The 20,000-nt window shown below is 44.4% G+C and overlaps 1 protein-coding gene across 2 annotated transcripts in view; it reads left to right on the top strand.

Annotated features, from left to right (window-relative positions):
• bcas3 (BCAS3 microtubule associated cell migration factor) overlaps window positions 1-20,000 on the top strand; it is a 346,365-nt gene that overhangs the window by 34,446 nt on the left and 291,919 nt on the right. For both annotated transcript variants that reach the window (XM_084065509.1, XM_084065508.1), the window contains exons 8-12: window positions 6,347-6,454; window positions 6,630-6,706; window positions 10,849-10,925; window positions 12,178-12,261; window positions 16,874-17,044. In XM_084065509.1, coding sequence (XP_083921635.1) covers window positions 6,347-6,454; window positions 6,630-6,706; window positions 10,849-10,925; window positions 12,178-12,261; window positions 16,874-17,044 — 517 coding nt within the window. The remainder of the gene's footprint in view (window positions 1-6,346; window positions 6,455-6,629; window positions 6,707-10,848; window positions 10,926-12,177; window positions 12,262-16,873; window positions 17,045-20,000) is intronic.

The following is a 20,000-nucleotide window of genomic DNA, read 5'->3' as shown; positions in this document are numbered from 1 at the left end:
TGATTGAATACTTATTATACTTATTAACAGTACAGGTAGTATAGTCAAAGGTTAATAAAAGGCTAATACAAACATATATAATACAGACAATACAATACAATACAGATAAACTACAACTCAGTAGAATCATATGGTATATTTACAGAGAAAGTAGAGGCGGGGGTCAAGGGACTGTACGATCAAGGCGTTAAACTAAGTTCACTTGCATTTTGACGAAAGGCATTCTTTTGGGTTAGTTTAGAGTTTAGGTAGGCAGTCGAGATCTTGTCCTGGTATAGGTAGGTCACTCCACATTTTGGTGGCAGCATAGTAGAATGCATTTTTCTTTTTTAAATTGCCAAATTTTGAGGAACGAGTTCATATCATTATTATTCGGTTGTTTTTATAGATTGTTCTTGGTACGCCCAATATTGTATTTTGTAATATAAATATCATTCATATGTGAATGTGAAGCTAAAAAGCCTTTTTGTAAAGGTTGAAGGCAGCATATTAAATCAGTGTTTTTCCGGGGGAAGCTTTCAAAACGGTCCACCTGTAGAGCAAATAAAAGCAATTTGAAAAAAAAAAATGCTTTTATAAATGTGATACATGTTAGATCTCTACCACATTTAAGTTGTTTGAACTAATGTGTGCTCATCCCCTTCAGTAGTGAAAGCACACGTACAATTAGTTAACTCTTAATAAGTGCATAATATAGGATTTATTAACACAGGGTAGTGTTCCAAGGTAGTGTTCCCACTTTAGAACAGGTAGATGCCAAAACATAACTGTAAATAAGTTCATAATGAAGGATTTATTAACCTTCATAAGGCATTGTTCCCAATTTTGACCGGGTTAGATGCAAAAATGTAGTTAATCTGTTAGTTAACTAGTGCATAGTTAACTCATTCAGTGCCAAGCTTATTTATTCATGTTTATGGAATTTTGGCTCTGAGTGCCACAGCCAAAATTCATTGTAAAAAAAAGTGCTTAGGAAGCGAGATACAGCCTTTTTAAGTTATAGGTTAAACAAGGAGTGGATGGAGCAGCAAATCTTCAAATCATCATATCTTGGGTTCTGAACATGTTTTTCCAAAAAAAACTTTTTTTTTTTTTTTTTTTTTTTAATTTTTTTTATGACGGATTTGACGGATTGTGGCGCTCTGGGCGTCAGGCCACGTGACGGATTTGACGGATTGTGGCACTCAATGAGTTAAAGGCTAATGAATGCATAATCAAGCAAGAAAACAGCTTAGTAAAAGTTGAACGTGACATAAAGGACTGATTAAATGTGTTTGTAATGCTATTATTAACAATTATAAGAAACTCATGAGGCTTTTATTAAATGTATTATGTTCAGCAGTCAGTACCTGTCAGTACCACACGCTGCATAAGTGCATAAATATTAAATACCTTATGTATACCAATAATTGGGTTTACAGTGCTAGTATAAAATAAAATATATTATGGTTAATACACCTCTTATAACTACTTTTAAGTGCCATATTATCTGTTAATTAATGCTTATTACGATCACCTTAGTATAAATTGTTAAGCAATATCAGTATCGTTATCAATCGATTTGATCATGTAATTAATTGTTTATCGGACAAAATGTCACTATCACGCATCCCTAGTAAATCCTATCCATTTGTAACTCGGAGTGTACAACAATAACCAAAAGGGCATTTACGGATCCATTTTGGTTACATTTGTACAATCTCAGAGTTAAAGTATAGCTTCATGTGATCGGTAAGTGGCAGGACATACTCCATTTTCTCTTTGATTTCCTCTGTAGTATCTTGTCCCACCAACGGAAGTGACCGAGCCGAGCCCCGCTCTCCTCTTCTCCTACTCTCTCTCCTTCCTTTTGCATCCATTCAGACCCAAGGGTCAGTTTGAGTAATAGTAATTGACACATTGATGTAATAGGGCCATCGTAACGGTCCTATTACTGAGCTGGGGAATGGCGCGCGGCGTCACCTTAACATGTGCAAGGACTGACATCCCTCCATGATCCATAATGATAATTGTGATTTAGCCTTGCTTTCAACCTACGCCCTGCCTCGCCGGCTTCAGGAAATCTTATTACGGCTGACCTCGCACTGCCTCCATTAGAAGCGGGTCATTTGTTAAAATACTGCGAAAGCAAAACAATTGAACCCCAGTGCCATTTTGATTCTATAATAGCGGGTTATCATTGTCCCTTGAATCAATTGGAGAGGCCTTCTCCTTCTGATGGAGCTTAGAATTGGATTGATCGGACTCTGATAATGCTGAAATCAATGATGCAGCCGCCTGAAAGCAAGTTATCGTCAAGTGAAATTTTGGTATTAATCTTAATTCCCGTACTCAGGCTGGTAATGGGTGCCGTGCCCTGCTGTGCACGGGAAGCACAGCCAGTCGTAGTGTGAGGTCCTCTGGAGACGCCTCCCGTCAAGACCAGCCCCGCTATGATGGAAAACTGAATCGGGCTTGTTCGAAACTTTTTAATGTGGCACCTCTTTTATCTTCTCCAGCTAGCGCTCGCAGGGACTGAAGGGAGGAATGCACTCACGCTGACACGCAAGCAGTGTCACGCATATGCACACACACAGACACGCACACTTACAGTCACACACACACACACACACACACACACACAGACACACAGACATGGCTGGGACAATGTTTTATTTCTCTGGCTGGTCTGAGATCTGAGGGCTCCCATGGCGCCGCTACTACAGCAGACGGTCCGGCCGCTGGCTTGGGAAACTTTCTCCAACAGCCAGAGCCTTCGTACAGTATGAGTGTCTGCGCACACAACACACACACACACACACACACACACACACACACACACACACACACACACACACACACACACACACACACACACACACACACACACACACACACACACACACACACACACACACACACACACACACACACGCACAGACAGACAGACAGTGTTGCAAACGTGTATGATGCTGCATCATTTATTTCATGTGGCTTCGAGAGGGTGTTTCTAGTTCTGTCTGTTTATCTCTGTGTTACAGACAATGAATCATGTGTCGGCTGTCAAAGCCCAGTCTATGATTTTAACTAATGTGTGTGTGTGTGTGTGCATGTGCAGAGTGGTGGCTGATAGTCTTGGCTGTGTCAGTGGGTGTGCGGAGCCGTGCTCATGTCTGTGGTGTCTGCTGTGAATGCTGCAGCTCCTTACACGCACACGCTAATCCCCACCCAGCGTCTGATTACACACACACACACACACACACACACACACACACACACACACACACACACACACACACACACACACACACACACACACACACACACACACACACACACACACACACACACACACACGCTCTCACTCAGCACTTACACACAGGCCTTAGCAGGATCAAAGTATTGCTAACACTTGGACAGTGTGCCTAGAGAGTTTATAGGCAGTTGTTCATGGAATTCTGTTGAAGTCAGATTATTTTAGGTAGGGGCCAGAAGTTCTATGGTATGGTCTTTTACTATTCATGCAACTATAAGGAGTCTTAAGGACTTCTGTCTGGCCTCAGTAGTCAACCACTACGCTCCTACTCGGCCAGTCTGTATAGAAGGAGATAATGATGTTTCTGTTAGGGTGCCCACTTCTCCTCGAGGTCTGCATCTCACGAGGGCTTTCCCCTGGCGCGTTTGCCCAGTCCGTGTTCTGCGGGCACCTCCTGAGCCAGCACACACAACCTGGCGCCCAACAGGACCGGTCTGCAGATGCTAATATTGTTTGGCGTTTGCTGTCAAGGGAAGAGAAAAGGCTCAGTACTATATATGGCAGGGCAAACACCAACACAGACACACAAGGACCATGTCGAATGAGAGGAGAGCAGAGGGGAGGAAAAGGAAGGATGAGAATAAAGGGGTGAAAAGGAAATGCAGACAGACTGGCTTCTCTATCATCGGCTCCACTCAGAGCTTCGCTCATTGGAAGAATTAGGGCAAATTAAAACCCTTCGCTGGCTGTGGAGTAGCACATGGCCAAGTGCCCCCCACCCCCCCTAAGTGCTTCCATGTTCCTGACAATTTGCGGCCGGTTTAAGATGTCTTGGCTGCTCTCTGATACTCTGATATGTGCATATTTTGAAAAAGGGTAATTTTCTCGACTGTTTGGGCCGGCGGTATTTCACCCAGCGTGAGTGTCTGTCAGAGTGCTCCCTGGATGGGAGAAGCAGATATCTTTCCACCATAAAGAAGAAAAGGAGCGATGGTGCTGATTTGGAAGACAGACGGACGCTGGGTGCAGCGTCGGTCAGCAGGAATATTCAACATGACTGAGGTCATCCAGACTCGTGTAATGGCTGGACGTCTGCCCCGTTGTGAGCTGGTCATTTGAATAATGTCCACATTTCGGCCGGTGACTTGGCAATAACTGACTACTGCTTAACCTTGTTAGTCCATAATGGTTGTCTGGCACTGGTTGTAGTCTGCGAGAAAGGGGATTTCCCCATTGATCTTGGCGTCAATAACCCCCCCCCCCCACCACCGCCCACCGCCCCAACTCCTGACTGGACTCATAACCCTTCAGCGATCAATAGAATCGACACTAGGGCGTCACTGGCTGGCTGACATTTTGTTACAATACAACATGATTGTATCATTAATCACGTAACTGGGCTTGTCATTAAAGGCAAAAAAGAATTGAAAACGTTGAACATTTGTAGCACTGCGTGGTTTCACAAATGTCAACGAAGTCATCGCGACCTTGTTGACATTAATTGTCTGCCTTTGAAAATAACATGTCTGGGCCAAAAATACATTGTAAAAAAAAAGTGCTCAGGAGATACAGCCTTTTTCAGTAATAAGTTAAAGAAGAAGTGAATGGAGCAGCACATCTTCAAATGATGATATCTTGGGTTCTGAATTTTTTATTTTATTTATTTTACATTCTTTTTCAAAAACACGTCAAACACGTCATTGCCATTGCCATGTTGCGCCATTGCGGTATAACACATGAAACATGTCAATGGCACTCAATGAGTTAAAAGAACGCTATTGCAACGTGTTGCATTGTGAGCTTGCAGATTGGCTATTTTCACTACTCATCGTATGACTTAACCACTCAAACCCTATATTTCATTGGCTGGTGTCCCTCAGGGCTCTATACTTGGTCCCCTCCATTTCTCCCCCCTCTACACAAAATCTCTTCGCCGAAACGCATCGCAACATGACGCGTTGTGAGCTTTTAGATCTGCTATTTTTGCAATTGTTCACGTATCATGGCATCCCCAGAATAGGGATGCTACGTTTCATGTGGTTGAGTGGGAAATACTTCACCGTCAAATGACGCATCCCCACTTTGTCACTATTGTCTTAACCTGCCCGGCACAAACACGCCGTGACCTCATCTCAGCGGCCTGGAGATCCGGCCAGAGTCTCCCCGTTACGCCAAAGACTTTTACATGCTGGGACTGATGAGGCGTATAACTGCCCTGAATATGTACCAGCACAGTAAATAGGCTGCTGAAAAGCACACAGTTCTGTGGCTCAAGAAACAAAACTAACAGCACATTACACCCCTTGTATCCTCGGCCAACGCGACCCCGCAGGCTTTGCCAAGGCCGATATAGGGTGAAGGGAGGGAGGGAGGGAGAGAGAGAGAAGATAGAATGATAGAAAGAGTGGCAGCCGTACAGTTTGTAAGGGGTGATGTGTGTGCGTGTGTTTGAGGGCTTGAGCTGGGGTGGGGGGGGGGGATTCTTGATGAGGATTTATGTCTGAATTTCCTCTTGCCAGCAGCCACTGCCTGCTGTTGGATGGAGTGTGTTGATAGAAAGGCCTCCAGTAAATGTGTGTGTTACATGACAAAGCATTTCCCCTTTTACCCCCGCACTCCACTGGCTTTCATTGTGGAGCCTCCGCAGAGAGACAGGGTTGGAAACAAATACTGTGTTAAACCTCCAGGGGCCGCCGCCATGCCCAGAAACTATGTTTAATGTGTGATACAATGTTCACACACAGCCACCACTCTGCGTGTGCGTGCGTGTGCGTGTGCGTGTGCGTGCGTGTGCGTGAGTGTTTTTTTGTGGGCGTGTGTGTGTGTGTGTGTGTGTCCACTGTGCAGGCAGTTCCATCAATGGCAGTGTTACCCATTATCCATTTATTTCCATCTTTTATAAGAGAGTTCTTTGCAGGATTGCGTTCTACGGACTTTAGGTGATAAATCACTTTCAGCCTGGTGACCATATTTTGTTTGTGCTTGTCATAGACAAACACTTTCAAAGAATGTCAAAACATGAAATGTTATACTTTGTCGTAAAACGAATTACTCTATATGGCTTAAGTGGTAAATGTGTGTGTGTGTGTGTGTTTCTGTGTCTGTTTTTAGGACAAGCCCCCCATACTGTTGTGCTGACCTCTATTCTCTGCGGACAGGAGAGATGGTTAAATCCATTCAGTTCAAGACGCCCATCTATGACCTGCACTGCAACAAACAGTATGCTCTATATACAGTACACGCCTTATCATATTCATCATTTTATTAAATGTGACGATTTTTGTTGGAGACAAAAGCCTTTGTTCAGTAAAGCAGAAAAAGTGACTTTTTTTTTCTGTCCAAAATGAGGATGTTTATTTTAACCTCTTTTACTGCTTATTTTTTCATTTTGTAGGGTCCTTGTCGTGAGCCTACAGGAGAAGATTGCAGCGTTTGACAGCTGCACTTTCACCAAGAAATTCTTTGTTACAAGTAAGACACCCTGTGAATGTTTTGAACTTCAGCACATGAGGAGACGTGCATTTGTGTGTTTGATGAGACTTAGGGTGATGAGCGGAACACTACAAATAGGAGATTATGTGATATAGACTGTAGGAATCAAAGAGCATTCATCTCTATTGACGTGGGGAGAGGTTCATTTTCCTGCTGATTTATTAAAAAGCAGATCAAATGGTCAGACGGAGGTCCACATCATTTCAGTGAAATGCTACACCAAGTATTTTACAGTAAATCAAATTTTTATAGAGGCTGTTGCACTTATGTTCCCTGTGGAGATTAAATCAGTGGCGTCAGTAGCACACACACACACACACACACACACACACACACACACACACACACACACACACACACACACACACACACACACACACACAGAGAGGAGAGTTGTCATGTAACTGCTATCCTTTTTTTCCCCCCTAAACCCAATCAGGACTAACTCTGCCAAACATGCCCAGTGTCTCTGTCACGCTTTCATCGCTTAGTCCAAACAAACAACAAACACAAACCAGAGCACTGGTTAATACACCCAGCCATCCAGGCTTTGTCATACAGCCCTTTTCTTAAGCTGCATTCATCCAAACATCATGGAAGAGCGTCTGTTTGAAACCCTGTTTACCAGGGATCTTCCGGGCTCTACCTGCCGTGTGTCGTCAGCGAGGTCGTGAAACAGCCAGACTACATTACAAGGCCATTGCTGTCCACTTAAGCCATTGGCTGAAGTAAACTGCCATTAGGACGGGTTTTAATGTGTCTTCTCGTTTGTCTGCCTGGCTTCCCTATCGGTGTCTGGGCCACAGGAAGCCAAACAGGCTCAATAGTTATTAATCGTTTCTCAATGCCGGCGCTTCCTCCTTCCAAAGACGTTTGGTCTTTTTGGGCGGTTAAGGAGCAGTAAACAAAAGGGGCCCTGTGATGTGTGGAGCCTGTTTTTTTTTTTGAACGAGACATATTGTCATTGTTGGCCGGGGACAGTACAGTGGACGAATGGTGGTGTGTTTTTAGTTGGGGTTTTTTTTACGATCGCTTTGGGCTCGTCCATGTTGTTGCTTCACAGTCAAGGGGGCTCCACTCTGAAGTGGGTCTGCAGCACCCCAACGCCCACTCGCCCCATTTTCTATTTCTATTCATCTTGATTCCACAGCCTGTTTTCTCAAATCTCTTTAATGTGTGTGTGTGTGTATATACTAGAGGTTCGGGCATGCTGATATGCCCATACATGGAGATCTTTGTATCTGTCAGTCCATGTCCCTTTTTTTTTTTTTTTATCGAACCCAGGACCTTCTAGCTGTGAGGCGACAGCGCTACCGACTGCGCCACCGTGCCCCCCAGTCCATGTCCCTTTTATGCCCATAAATGGAGATCTCTGTATCTGTCAGTCCTTGTCCCTTTTATGCCTATATATCAGTATATGCCCATATATGGGCATGCCCCCTTTTGTGCCCATATATGGAGCTAACTGATTTGTTTGCCCCTGATGCCCTGACAGCACATTGAGGTTAGGTTAGAACTCCTTATATGAGTCATGGTGACATGGGCGTGATGTGATGGTGACATGGCCCTCCCTTGGGCCTATTTGAATATAGGATATGTATACTGCATATATTGTCGCTGTCGGGCGGCAACATATTTGTGTCTTTTCAGAAATGAATGCCCTACTGTGTACTTGATCAGTCAACAGCGTCACACAAAAGCATCCAAAGTAGCAGATATACAAGGCCGGGCGGCTCAAATTGCGTTTTGAGCTTGTAGATCTGCTACTTAACCCATTGATACCTGGAACGCATCTGTGTCACTTTAGATGTCTTTGGCTATTCAAAAATAGCAGATATACAAGCTCATAGCGCGGCACCGAGTGCCGCGCTACGAGCTTGTATATCTGCTATTTTTGAAAAATCTTGAAAAAAATATTTTTTGATTTTTTTCTTTTCCAAAAACTGTTAGTAAGCAAGTAAGTAAGTGTGTGTGTGTGTGTGTGTGTGTGTGTGTGTGTGTGTGTGTGTGTGTGTGTGTGTGTGTGTGTGTGTGTGTGTGTGTGTGTGTGTGTGTGTGTGTGTGTGTGTGTGTGTGTGTGTGTATATGTATATATAAAATCAAATATATATACTATATATATATGATTTTATATATAAAATCAAATATATACATACTGTATGAATATACACACACACAGTATTACATCTATGTCAGTTGATTAGGAATATGACTGAATATTCTCGCAGACACTTGATTTCATATGGAAATTGGAAAACTTGCACACTTAAAAAAACAAAACACAGATAATATTTATTTATGACCATTTAAGACCATGGCTTCAGAATAGCATTTTAAAAAGTGTCATTCTGCGTAACGGCACATCCTTGTGGATCCGCTAGTGGGAAAAGTAAGCTCGTGCCATCGTCTCCAAGGCTATTCTTCACCCAGCAAGACGGCTCAAGTCTATTAAACGAGGCCCGCTTCTCTGCTTTCCTCTTCGTTATTGTTCTGCCATTATGTTCTACACTCTCCCTCTCCTCCTTCACCCTGCTTTCTCTCTCTCTCTCTCCACTCTGGTCTCCACCCAGGATGTGTCAAACACATGTTATCTCACTGCCTGGGCTCTCCTCGGCCTTGGAGAGGCACGAAAGCCTTCTCTGGCTTCACCAGCAGGCCTTGTGGCTTACCTCAAGTCCCGTCCAGGCCCCGCCTGGCCCTCCCCGGCCCCCTTCCCCAACTCTGCACACTAAATTACTGTCTGCCTCCATCTCATCTCCTCCCTGAGCGCTAAATTACTGTCAGCCCCCCCCCCCCCCCTTCACACACACACACACACACACACACACACACACACACACACACACACACACACACACACACGCCTCCATGCACTCACATGACCTCACTGAGTGAATGTGTAGGCGTGCGTTTGTGTGCGCCCGCTCGCGCGCGTGTTTGTCTGGTGCGCACGTTTCCCGAACAGAGCTGGGATCCACAGGGTTTCTTCTAGGCGCGTGTGTGTGTGTGTGTGTGTGTGTGTGTGTGTGTGTGAGTGTGAGTGTGTGCGTGCGCGCGCACGCGCATCTAGCCCTGTTTACACATACTCAAAACAAGCAGGCTGTCGCCCGTCTGTATCTGTATGCATTTATGGCAATTTATGACAATATTCATCACATCTCTGTGTCTGTTTACAAGCACATGTTTGCATGTTGTGGTGGGCTCTGCACTGCGGTGGACATGATGCATGCCCCCTCTAGCTGGAGCTCTGATTCGCCAGAGGTATTAGTCATAGAACCCTACTGTAGTGAGCCTGTTTACTTCCCCATCTGTTTGAGTGGGCAGAGACACATTTGTTATGGTTTATTATGTCCAACACAGTTTATCTGCTTGTGAATTTATGGCTCGCTTTTCTTTTCGTTTTCTTTTTTTCTGGTGTGTGTGTGTGTGGGGGGGGTGGGGGTGGGGGCTGCTGTTGACTGTTATTGTTATTTCTGCTGACTGCAGAGGTTGGGGTTTTATGTGTGTGTACATGCGTGCCTGTGTTGTTGGTGTGTGTGTGACCCTTCAGGGATCAGCGTGTCTATCAGTCAATCAGAGGCGGAGCCAACCTCACTTTATTGGGTACCACAGACTCCATTAGGTCATAATTTGTGTACTCACACACACACACACACACACACACACACACACACACACACACACACACACACACACACACACACACACACACACACACACACACACACACACACACACACACACACACACACACACACACACACACACGTCCGCATGCTCTCGGGTCAGTCACCCTCATTAGGCTCCCATTCATCTTCCCAAACAAGAGAATCCTCGCAAACACATTAATGGTTTAAGAGAGACAGGCTCTCTCTCTCCCCAGGGACAATCCTCAACCTCAGCACCGGGCGAAAAATCACCACTTTTTCTGCATTACAACATCGCTTCCATGTGGGCTGGAAGACCGTCCTGTTATTAGGAAACTGGCAAATATTTGACTGCGTTCCTCTGGTCACCCGAGACTCTCTTTATTAAACAAAAGGATGTGCTTGAGTTGCTAATTTCTTGTCGTAAATATCCCACGTGTTCCAGTCAATAAGTCACGTGTTCCCTTCTTCCAGGCTGCTATCCCTGCCCGGGTCCCAACCTAAACCCAATAGCACTGGGAGGCCGCTGGCTGGCCTATGCTGAGAACAAGGTAGCGCACACACACACACACACACACACACACGCACACGCATGCATGCACCCATGTTTGTATTACTAGACTTGTGAGGACATGAATATTTTAGGACATACAGTTACCATTTACAATCTTTTTACCATGACCCTGAAGCCTCAGTTATGCATAGTTGCGTGTGGGTGTTGCGCACCGAAAATAGCCGATCTACAAGCTCACAATGCGTCGCGCTGCAGGCCATTGTGAGCTTTTAGCTCTGTTATTTCCGGTGTGCAACACTTGCGTGCGTTTAAATCAGGCATGACTCATGCCTAACCCTAACCCCTACCTGAATATTTTTGCTAATTGTAAGTCTAACTAAAAATATTATTTTAACCATGAAACAATCATTTCTCTTGTGAAGACCAGGAACATTGTCCTCACAATGTCTATTTCTCAAATTGTACTATACTTGTTGGGACATTTGGCCCACACACGCACACACACACACACACACACACACACACACACACACACACACACACACACACACACACACACACACACACACACACACACACACACACACACACACACACACACACACACACACACACACACACACACCAACCATCCATTACACAAATGCTTTATCAGGACAATGACATATTTACAATCCCAAAAATGCATTTATCTATTTTTTCCCTCTCTAATCTGTCTGGCTGCACAAGTCATTCCAAGAAGAGTCCACTATAAATGATAACGTTTTGAAAATCAACAGATGTTCTGGTCTTTTTATTCTGTCTATTTAATGGGATTTATAAAGTATTTATCCCCAGCAAAGAAAACAAATCTACAGTGCACACTGCAGTATGTTTTTTGGATAATTGTGTCTGCCATTTTTTTCTTCTCTTTTTTATGTTCTGATTAAGCTGGCCAGCTCAAGTAATTGGCAGATGGGGTCACTGTTTGTGTGACTGCTTGAGTACATCCAAGAAAAACTGGAGCCAGCGACAGAGGCATTCAAGTGGCATTGTACATGAAATACAGCAGATTGTGGCTCATTGCTGGCATAATATTCCTTTAAAAAACATTCGTCATGTGAAGCTCACTCCCCCACCCCCAAAGAAAGAAAGAAAAATACAAATTTAAGAGGGGGACTTTTGTGAGCTTGATGGTCAAATTACTTGTTGGTGACTAGTCTCCTCAGGGGTTCGTCTTCATGCGCCCGCCGTTTCCTTGTTCATTTATTTATCTTTTGCCCTTTCGGTAAACCTTCCTGTTTTTGCAGCTTATCCGATGTCACCAGTCACGTGGAGGCGCCTGCGGTGACAATGCCCAGTCCTACACGGCTACGGTCATCAGCGCTGCCAAAGTGAGAGGCAACACACACACACACACACACACACACACACACACACACACACACACACACACACACACACACACACACACACACGCATGCACACATGCACACATGCACACACACACACGCACACATACACACACCAGTCATCCATGCATGTATGTTAAGCCTGATTTATAGTTCGTTGCACGCCGGTGCCGTACACCGAAAATGGCAAATTCTGCCGTTTTCGCTATGCCCGCAACTAGGTACACGGTATAACTCAGGCTTTCGTTGCAGATGCTACAGTACTCCCACCTCCATCTGTAAATGTTCTGACATTAGATCCACCCTGCCTCTCCCGGTGACTGGGAACATGGCTTATGAGACACTTCATCACACTGGGCCGTCTGTTCCTTTCTGCGCTGCTTTTCTCTCCGCAGGCCTCACTACACTCCTCTCTCTCTCTGCAGGGGAGTGACGCTAAGCTACCTCGCTAACAGACAACAGCCCGCTTAGATTCCTGCCGCAGGCCCGCGGCCGCTCACTAACCTGTGCTAGTGAGCTAGCAAGTTCCTCATATGGTTCTGGTCTCCTCTCCATCCTCTCCGGTCCCAAAGGAGGGGGTGGGGGCGGCTGAGGGAGGGGGAGGGTCTAATTGATTTACAAAGACCTGGCTTATCCCTTCCCCTTTACTTAACGAGCGCTAACGGCTAGCGCGAGAGAAGCCCCATTAGCGGGCTAATGGCGACATACATCAAAAAGAGCAGCACGGCGCTAACGGGTTAGCTTAACAGAGACAGAGGGCGGTGGGGTGGGGGGGGACACTGATAGGCAGACAGGCAGTCGGCAGCCAGACCTCTCCTCATTTAGGGCCATATATCTCAATATGGATGACAAGGTATCTCCCTCTGGCCCGTTGGCGCGACACGCTGGCTCTGAGTGCTGATGTCCAGAGACAGAGAGCTGGACTTAAAAATAATACTCTGTGCAGCAGTACAGAAGACACGCACACACACACACACACGCACACACACACACACACACACACACACGTGTATATATATATATATATATATATATATATATATTATACACATACATACATACATACACACACTGTATATGTATACACATAATGTTCCTTTTAATTTAATAATCACATGAATATTACAAATACTATAACTTCTTTAGGTGGGGACGGAAAGCATAATCTAATCAGCCTGGAGAGTGTGTGTGTGTGTGTGTGTGTGAGCGACTGCGCGCACATGTATTTCTCTGTACTTCTGTGTGTATGTGCATTTATGTGTATACTGTACACTTTTGTGTATGCTGAGTGTGTAAGTTACACACATTTCTCTGTGTACTGTATGTCCATGTCTTTTTACATTTGTGCACATATACAGTACATTGCTGTGTGTGTGTGCGTGTGTGTGTGTGTATAAACCACCAGTCATGCCTCCCTGCAGATCAATAGCTCCTGTTTGGACTAGCACTAAGAACTCCTCAACTGCAGTGATTAGAAAACACATTAGTGTTGATCAATTAGGAGCCAAACGCCTCGCTTAATAATTGATGGTGCTACTGGCAATTCACACACACACTCTCACGTACACACACACACACACACTGAGAGAGCAGGCAGACGGTTGGTGTGCATGGCCAAGTGGCAGAGAGAGACAGTGTGTGATCCTCAGACCCAACAAACGCGAGGCGCCATGCTGTATTGACAGGGCCGCCTAGCCTGAATGCCTGATTATACTCTCCGGGGCCCCTTTGGCGCGAAAACAGACACACACACACACACACACACACACACACACACACACACACACACACACACACACATACATATATATATATACACACACACACACACGCACAGTACTCCATTAGCTGAGGACAGTGTAGTAGGCGAGATAGACTCCACTTAAGCAGCACTATCCATTTCCCTCCGTCCAGCCACAGAGGTGTGTTTGAGTCAGACACCATGGCTGGTCCTTAAGAGGACACAGAGGAGACTCCACACACATACACACACACACACACACACACACACACACACACACACACACACACACACACACACACACACACACACACACACACACACACACACACACACACACACACACACACACACACACACACACACACACACACACACACACATATCTCTTCTTACTTCAGCTCTACAAGTAAGGCATAGAAGGTGCGTAGTGAACACATGCATACACACACACACGCGCGCGCGCGCACACAACACACAAAGCTTTAGACAACAGCTGCGTGATAGACTGATGAAACCATCTTCCTGTGAAGAATTCAGTGCAGTGTCTCTGAGTCTGCACCTCCAATAAGAGTCGATAAAGATGACCGTGTGTGTGTGTGTGTGTGTGTGTGTGTGTGTGTGTGTGTGTGTGTGTGTGTGTGTGTGTGTGTGTGTGTGTGTGTGTGTGTGTGTGTGTGTGTGTGTGTGTGTGTGTGCGTGCGTGCGTGCGTGCGTGCGTGCGTGCGTGCGCGCGCGCCCGCGTGTGTGTGTGTGCGCGTGCATGTGGCCGTGCGTTTCTCGTCCAGTGAAACTTCCCAATTTCCTTCCTTTGCACATTGTCTGTCCAGTAAGATCCTGAGGGTGAATTTAGTATTTACACTAAATGAACACTTAAGATGAGATAAGATAAACCTTTATTAATCCCTGCATTCAGGTGTCACAGCAGCATCAGTGATAAGCGTGAATAACTATATTTACAGAAAAGAGTAGAGAGATAAAGCACAAACCAAAAAAATCAGTAAAATTGCAATGCCTTGTGAGCTTGTAGATCTGCTTTTTTTGTTATGGGACACCATGGTACAACAAGGTGTAAACCAGGCTTTAGAAAGGGGTTGCAACTGTGGTGCAGGATGTACAGTATGTGTAAACATGGTGTGACTTCATTGCACTGCACATCTAACAAGTACATGGACTGCATTTATAAATGGACTGCATTTATATAGTACCTTTCTTCAAAGCGCTTTATATTGTATTTCGCATTCACCCATTCACACACACATTCACACATCGACAGTGGAGGAAACCATGCAAAGCGTCAGGGAGCATGGTGGTAACGTGTTATGCTCAAGGACACTTTGACACACAACCTCCTGAGCCACTGCCACCCCCACCATACTGTAACAGCATCAATACATATCATTGTGTATTCACAGCTTTGGCCACACATAAAAATAGAACATTTTTATATCAAGAGCTTTATTCTTAGATTTCACTTGTATTTACATTTTCAAGTCATTACAACTTCACAGAACTTACCTGAAGTACTGAATCAATATTGGCTAAACATTATTGCATCATTAACACATCGCGTGCCAGTCGCGTAGATCTACGCCAAACGATTTAAAGCCGCAGTGTGCCAGTCGCGTAGATCTACGCGACTCGCATTTCCCATGTTAAATCGAAAAAGTGCACATTCCGGAATTTTTTTCGACCCATTTCCGGTTCCGGGGCCGACCGGAAACGGAATAAAACTGGTTCCGTTTTTTTCGCTCGCATCCGTTTCCTGTCTGGGCGTAAGCTTAGAATCGATTTATCTCCCTTGTGGTTTTCCTCACCGCATTGTCCTGTCTAACGTTCTCGCCTGTAACTTCAAAATGGCGGCACGGATCGGCTCGGATTTTTTTGTTGTTGTTTTTCACGGATCCCGTGTTTGTGTCGAACCAAATGAACGCGGATTTTAAACGGATTTAGCGGGGGCTATGACGACATGAAAAAAACAAAAAAACAACAAAAAGAGCTTGGCACTGGTAGGTACATTATGAGATTAACCTCTGGCGTCCAATGTGTTAAGATGTCATGGATGTTAGAATTTCAAATGGTATAATACCTTTTGAAATTCTAACATCCATGACATCTTAATGATGCAATAATGTTTGTATTTATTGTCTATATATACTGTATATACTGTATACTGTGAGTTATAGACAATAAATACAATATGCCAGATCACTGGTATGGTCCTTTAAGATGTTAATTTGATTCCTAACAATGTATTCTAAATATCAGTATGTCCACTAGTACTGATAAAACAATAAATAATCATAGTTTATATTATACAATTCGTTCATTCATTCAGACAGACCAATTCCAAAATAACAAAAGATGAATACTTCTTTCCTTGAATGTTAATGTATTATCTTTTATAGGAGCTTACTTAACACATTGGGTGCCAGAATTTTATAATAACAGATTACGTTCGGTGCCAGAAATTTCACCGTTAAGCTGCGCGGCGCTGTTTAAGCTGTAGACTCCAAGACGAGAAATCCATGTGAAACATAGCATGCGTTCATTTTGTTTTAGAGAAGGAGATAGAACGGAAGCGGATGGGAGACATCTGTCCTTTCCTTCTCAGAATCACCACGGGTGATTCCAGAGCTGCTCCAGCTCCTCCCGTGTGAAAAAAAAAAAAAAAAGACTGAAAACACAGTTCAGGTGTGTTCGTCACCAAAGCGCTACTCTGTGAAAACACGGTTCAGACCGTGTTTGGCACCCGATGTGTTAAAAGTGAACAACTGTTAACTGAAAGTGATGTTCACAATATTCACAGTGAAATATACATGTACTGTATGCACTCTGTATTGTGTCTCACAGACCCTGAAGACGGGTCTGACCATGGTGGGAAAGGTGGTGACCCAGCTGGCTGGCACCATCCCTGCAGCCACCCCAGACGAGGAGGGTGCACCGCACAGTGCCAGCCGACGCAGCCCGCACAACCCTGGAGTCGTGACCATCATTGACACTCACAACGTCGGAGAGGGACAGGTCAGTGTCTGTGTGCATCTTTATTTAAAGGGGCCACACCATGAATTAAAAGAATATATATTATATATAAATATTGCCCCCTAATACGTTTTAAACATGTTGTAAGCCTAAAAAACATCCAGATATTTTTTCTCACAATCTGACTGTCTGTCATTCCAAGCTTTTTCAGCTGCAATACCAAAACGTCCTTTTGGGCAGGGGGGGGGGGGCTACTGAGCAATTCTGTCTGGCCATCATCAATGCAATGGCAAGGCAAGTGATGTCACTTACCTTGCCATTCTGAAATGGCCTGTTCAGACACGCCCATTCTGAAACTCTCTGAAATGAGAATGAATGACTGAATGTACAAAAAAAAATTTTTTTGGGGTACAAGAGACACTGGGGAGCCCAAAAAATACCCCCCCCCCCCCCCCCAAAAAAAAAAATGAAATTCATGGTGTGGCCCCTTTAATGTGAAATACGTTTGCATAGAGAAAATAACAAAAATGAACTGATAGCACAGGAATGGTAATGTATATGACTGAGCTGACTATTTGGTGGTTTTACATACTGTAGACCATAATGACTCTCCATAGTAACGCTTACTGGAAATACTGTCCATAGCTGAACCCAACAAACACCTCCTTTTTTGTGTAGAAACAGGAACTCGGTTTGGCTCCTCCCCTTTCTTAGTCCACTTCCTCCCGGGTGCTTCAGTGTTTATTCCTACTAACAACAACATTACATTATGTTTAGGGCAGTGGTGCTGACAGATTCTGTCTTGAGAGATTACCACCACAGAGACTAGGGCAGGGGTCGGCAATAGGCGGCCCGCGGGCCGAAATTGGCCCCCCAGAAATAATATCTGGCCCGTGAGATAATTTTGAAAAAAAAAAAAAAACATTTTTTTTTTTTTTTAGAAAAATATTTTTTGATTTTTTTTTGGGGGGAGGGATTTTATTTGTATACAGTATCAGACCGATATCTATTATATCCAAATACAGAAAGATACAGTATGAATGATTTACTGAAAAGTATTAAAAATTAATGTTAAAATAATTATAAATACTTATTTCATAGAACCTGAACCCACTTTTGAAATCATGCACTCATAAACACGATGCATTTTAAAGGATTTATAACATTTTATAGCTAGATTAGAGGAAAATGAAGAAGAAAAAAAAAATCACCAGAAAAATCGCCTGTGCTGATATTTAAACCGGAAAAAATGTTGATTTATATTGGTCAAACAGAACCGAATTAGACCCAAATTAGACCCGAATTAGACCGAGTTAGACCTGAATTAGACCCGAAAAATTTTGAATTTTGAAAGAGACCAAGACTCTTTCAAAGTGACACATCTATTTATAGGCCGCTATACGTCATGCGTCTCACTAGCCAATCAGAGGACACTCTTTCAACGTATTGTCACGTGTCACGTGAGGCTTGACCAATGTTAGCTTGGCCGAGGGGGGGGGGGCGGAAAGTGAAAACATAGTCTCCTGGCGGAGACAACAATAACTAATGTCCAAATTCCAATCTGGCTTCAGAACATCTCACTCCACAGACATGCCTACTCTATTTGACCGACTACATTAAACGTGAGTTGGACTCAGGCAAATACTGTGTCATATTGGACCTCCAAAAGGCATTTGACACTGTAAATCACTCCATACTGATGGATAAGTTGAAGGCCATCGGTTTTGATAGTACATCAGTGGGCTGGATGAGATCCTATCTGGAGGGGAGAGAACAGGTGGTGGAGGTGAACGGAACCATGTCCTCCCCCTCCCAGTGAGCTGCAGCGTTCCTCAAGGACACATACTTGGGCCTTTACTGTTCCTGGTGTACGTAAACGACATGCCATCAGTATGTGACTGCAATCTGTCCTTGTTCGCGGATGACTCGACAATCCTGGTCTCGGGCCAGGACAGATTGCAGGTTGAGGAGGCCCTTAACTCTGAACTCGGTAGAATCTGCACCTGGCTCACTGATAACAAACTATCACTACAACCTAGGCAAAACTGAATCCATTCTTTTTGGGTCCAGAATAAACCTCTGCAAGGCCAAAGACTTCAGGGTCAAAGTGGGCGACAATTTCATCACAAGGAAAGACAAAATTACCTACCTGGGTTGTATCTTAGAGGCCAACGTCTCAAGTGAACAAAAGTAATCAGAAAGGTCAACCAAAGAACAAGTTTTCTATTCAGGATCTCCTCTCTGGTCAGTAGGAACACACTGAGGACACTAGCTGGAGCACTCATCCAATGTCATTTCGACTCTGCCTGCACCTCTTGGTACTTTAGCGCCTCAAAGGCATTAAAAACAAAACTGCAGTCCTCTCAAAACAAACTGGTCAGGTTACTACTTGGCCTAACACCCAGAACTCGCCTAACCCTTTCTCATTATGCTAGGGTGGAATGGCTCAGGGTAGAGGACAGGAGTAAAGCAACTTGCATTTAACCTGGGACCAGATGAATCTGCCAGTGCAAAACTAAAATTGCCCTCGGCGATTTGGGTCTGGCGCCGCTCCGTTGTGAATCCATTTCCTGCTCCTGAAGTTTGGGGTGACCAATCAGGGCCCAGTATTCAAATATGGGAGACTGTAATTGGTAGTTGGTTGTAGGTCTAACCAATTGCGTCCAGAGCCATTGTTTTGATCCCGCCCCTTGGGGAAAAAAACGTCCTCATAGAAGCGTCAGACTCATATCCACGCAGTGATATAGTCTGGCTACGCGAAGCTAACTTGCATTGGGCCTGGTCTTCAAGATACGCGAGAAAACAGGGATACCCATGTACCTGTCGGACTACTTCAACAGTGTAAAAGACACACACAGGCACAACACCAGAAGGAGCCCCACTGATCTCACGGAACCCAGTTTCGGCACAGAAATGGGACCAAATTTGTTCCTCTGCTATGCTATCAAAATGTGAAATGCTCTACCAAACGGGCATAAAAAAGTGTGACTCCTTACCC

The sequence above is a fragment of the Gymnoscopelus microlampas genome (assembly GCF_963454915.1).
Source record: "Gymnoscopelus microlampas genome assembly, chromosome: 8".
In the NCBI taxonomy this organism is placed as follows: Eukaryota; Metazoa; Chordata; class Actinopteri; order Myctophiformes; family Myctophidae; genus Gymnoscopelus; species Gymnoscopelus microlampas.
The sequence above is the reverse complement of the archived record's forward strand: the minus strand, read 5'-3'. Positions and strand labels throughout refer to the sequence as shown.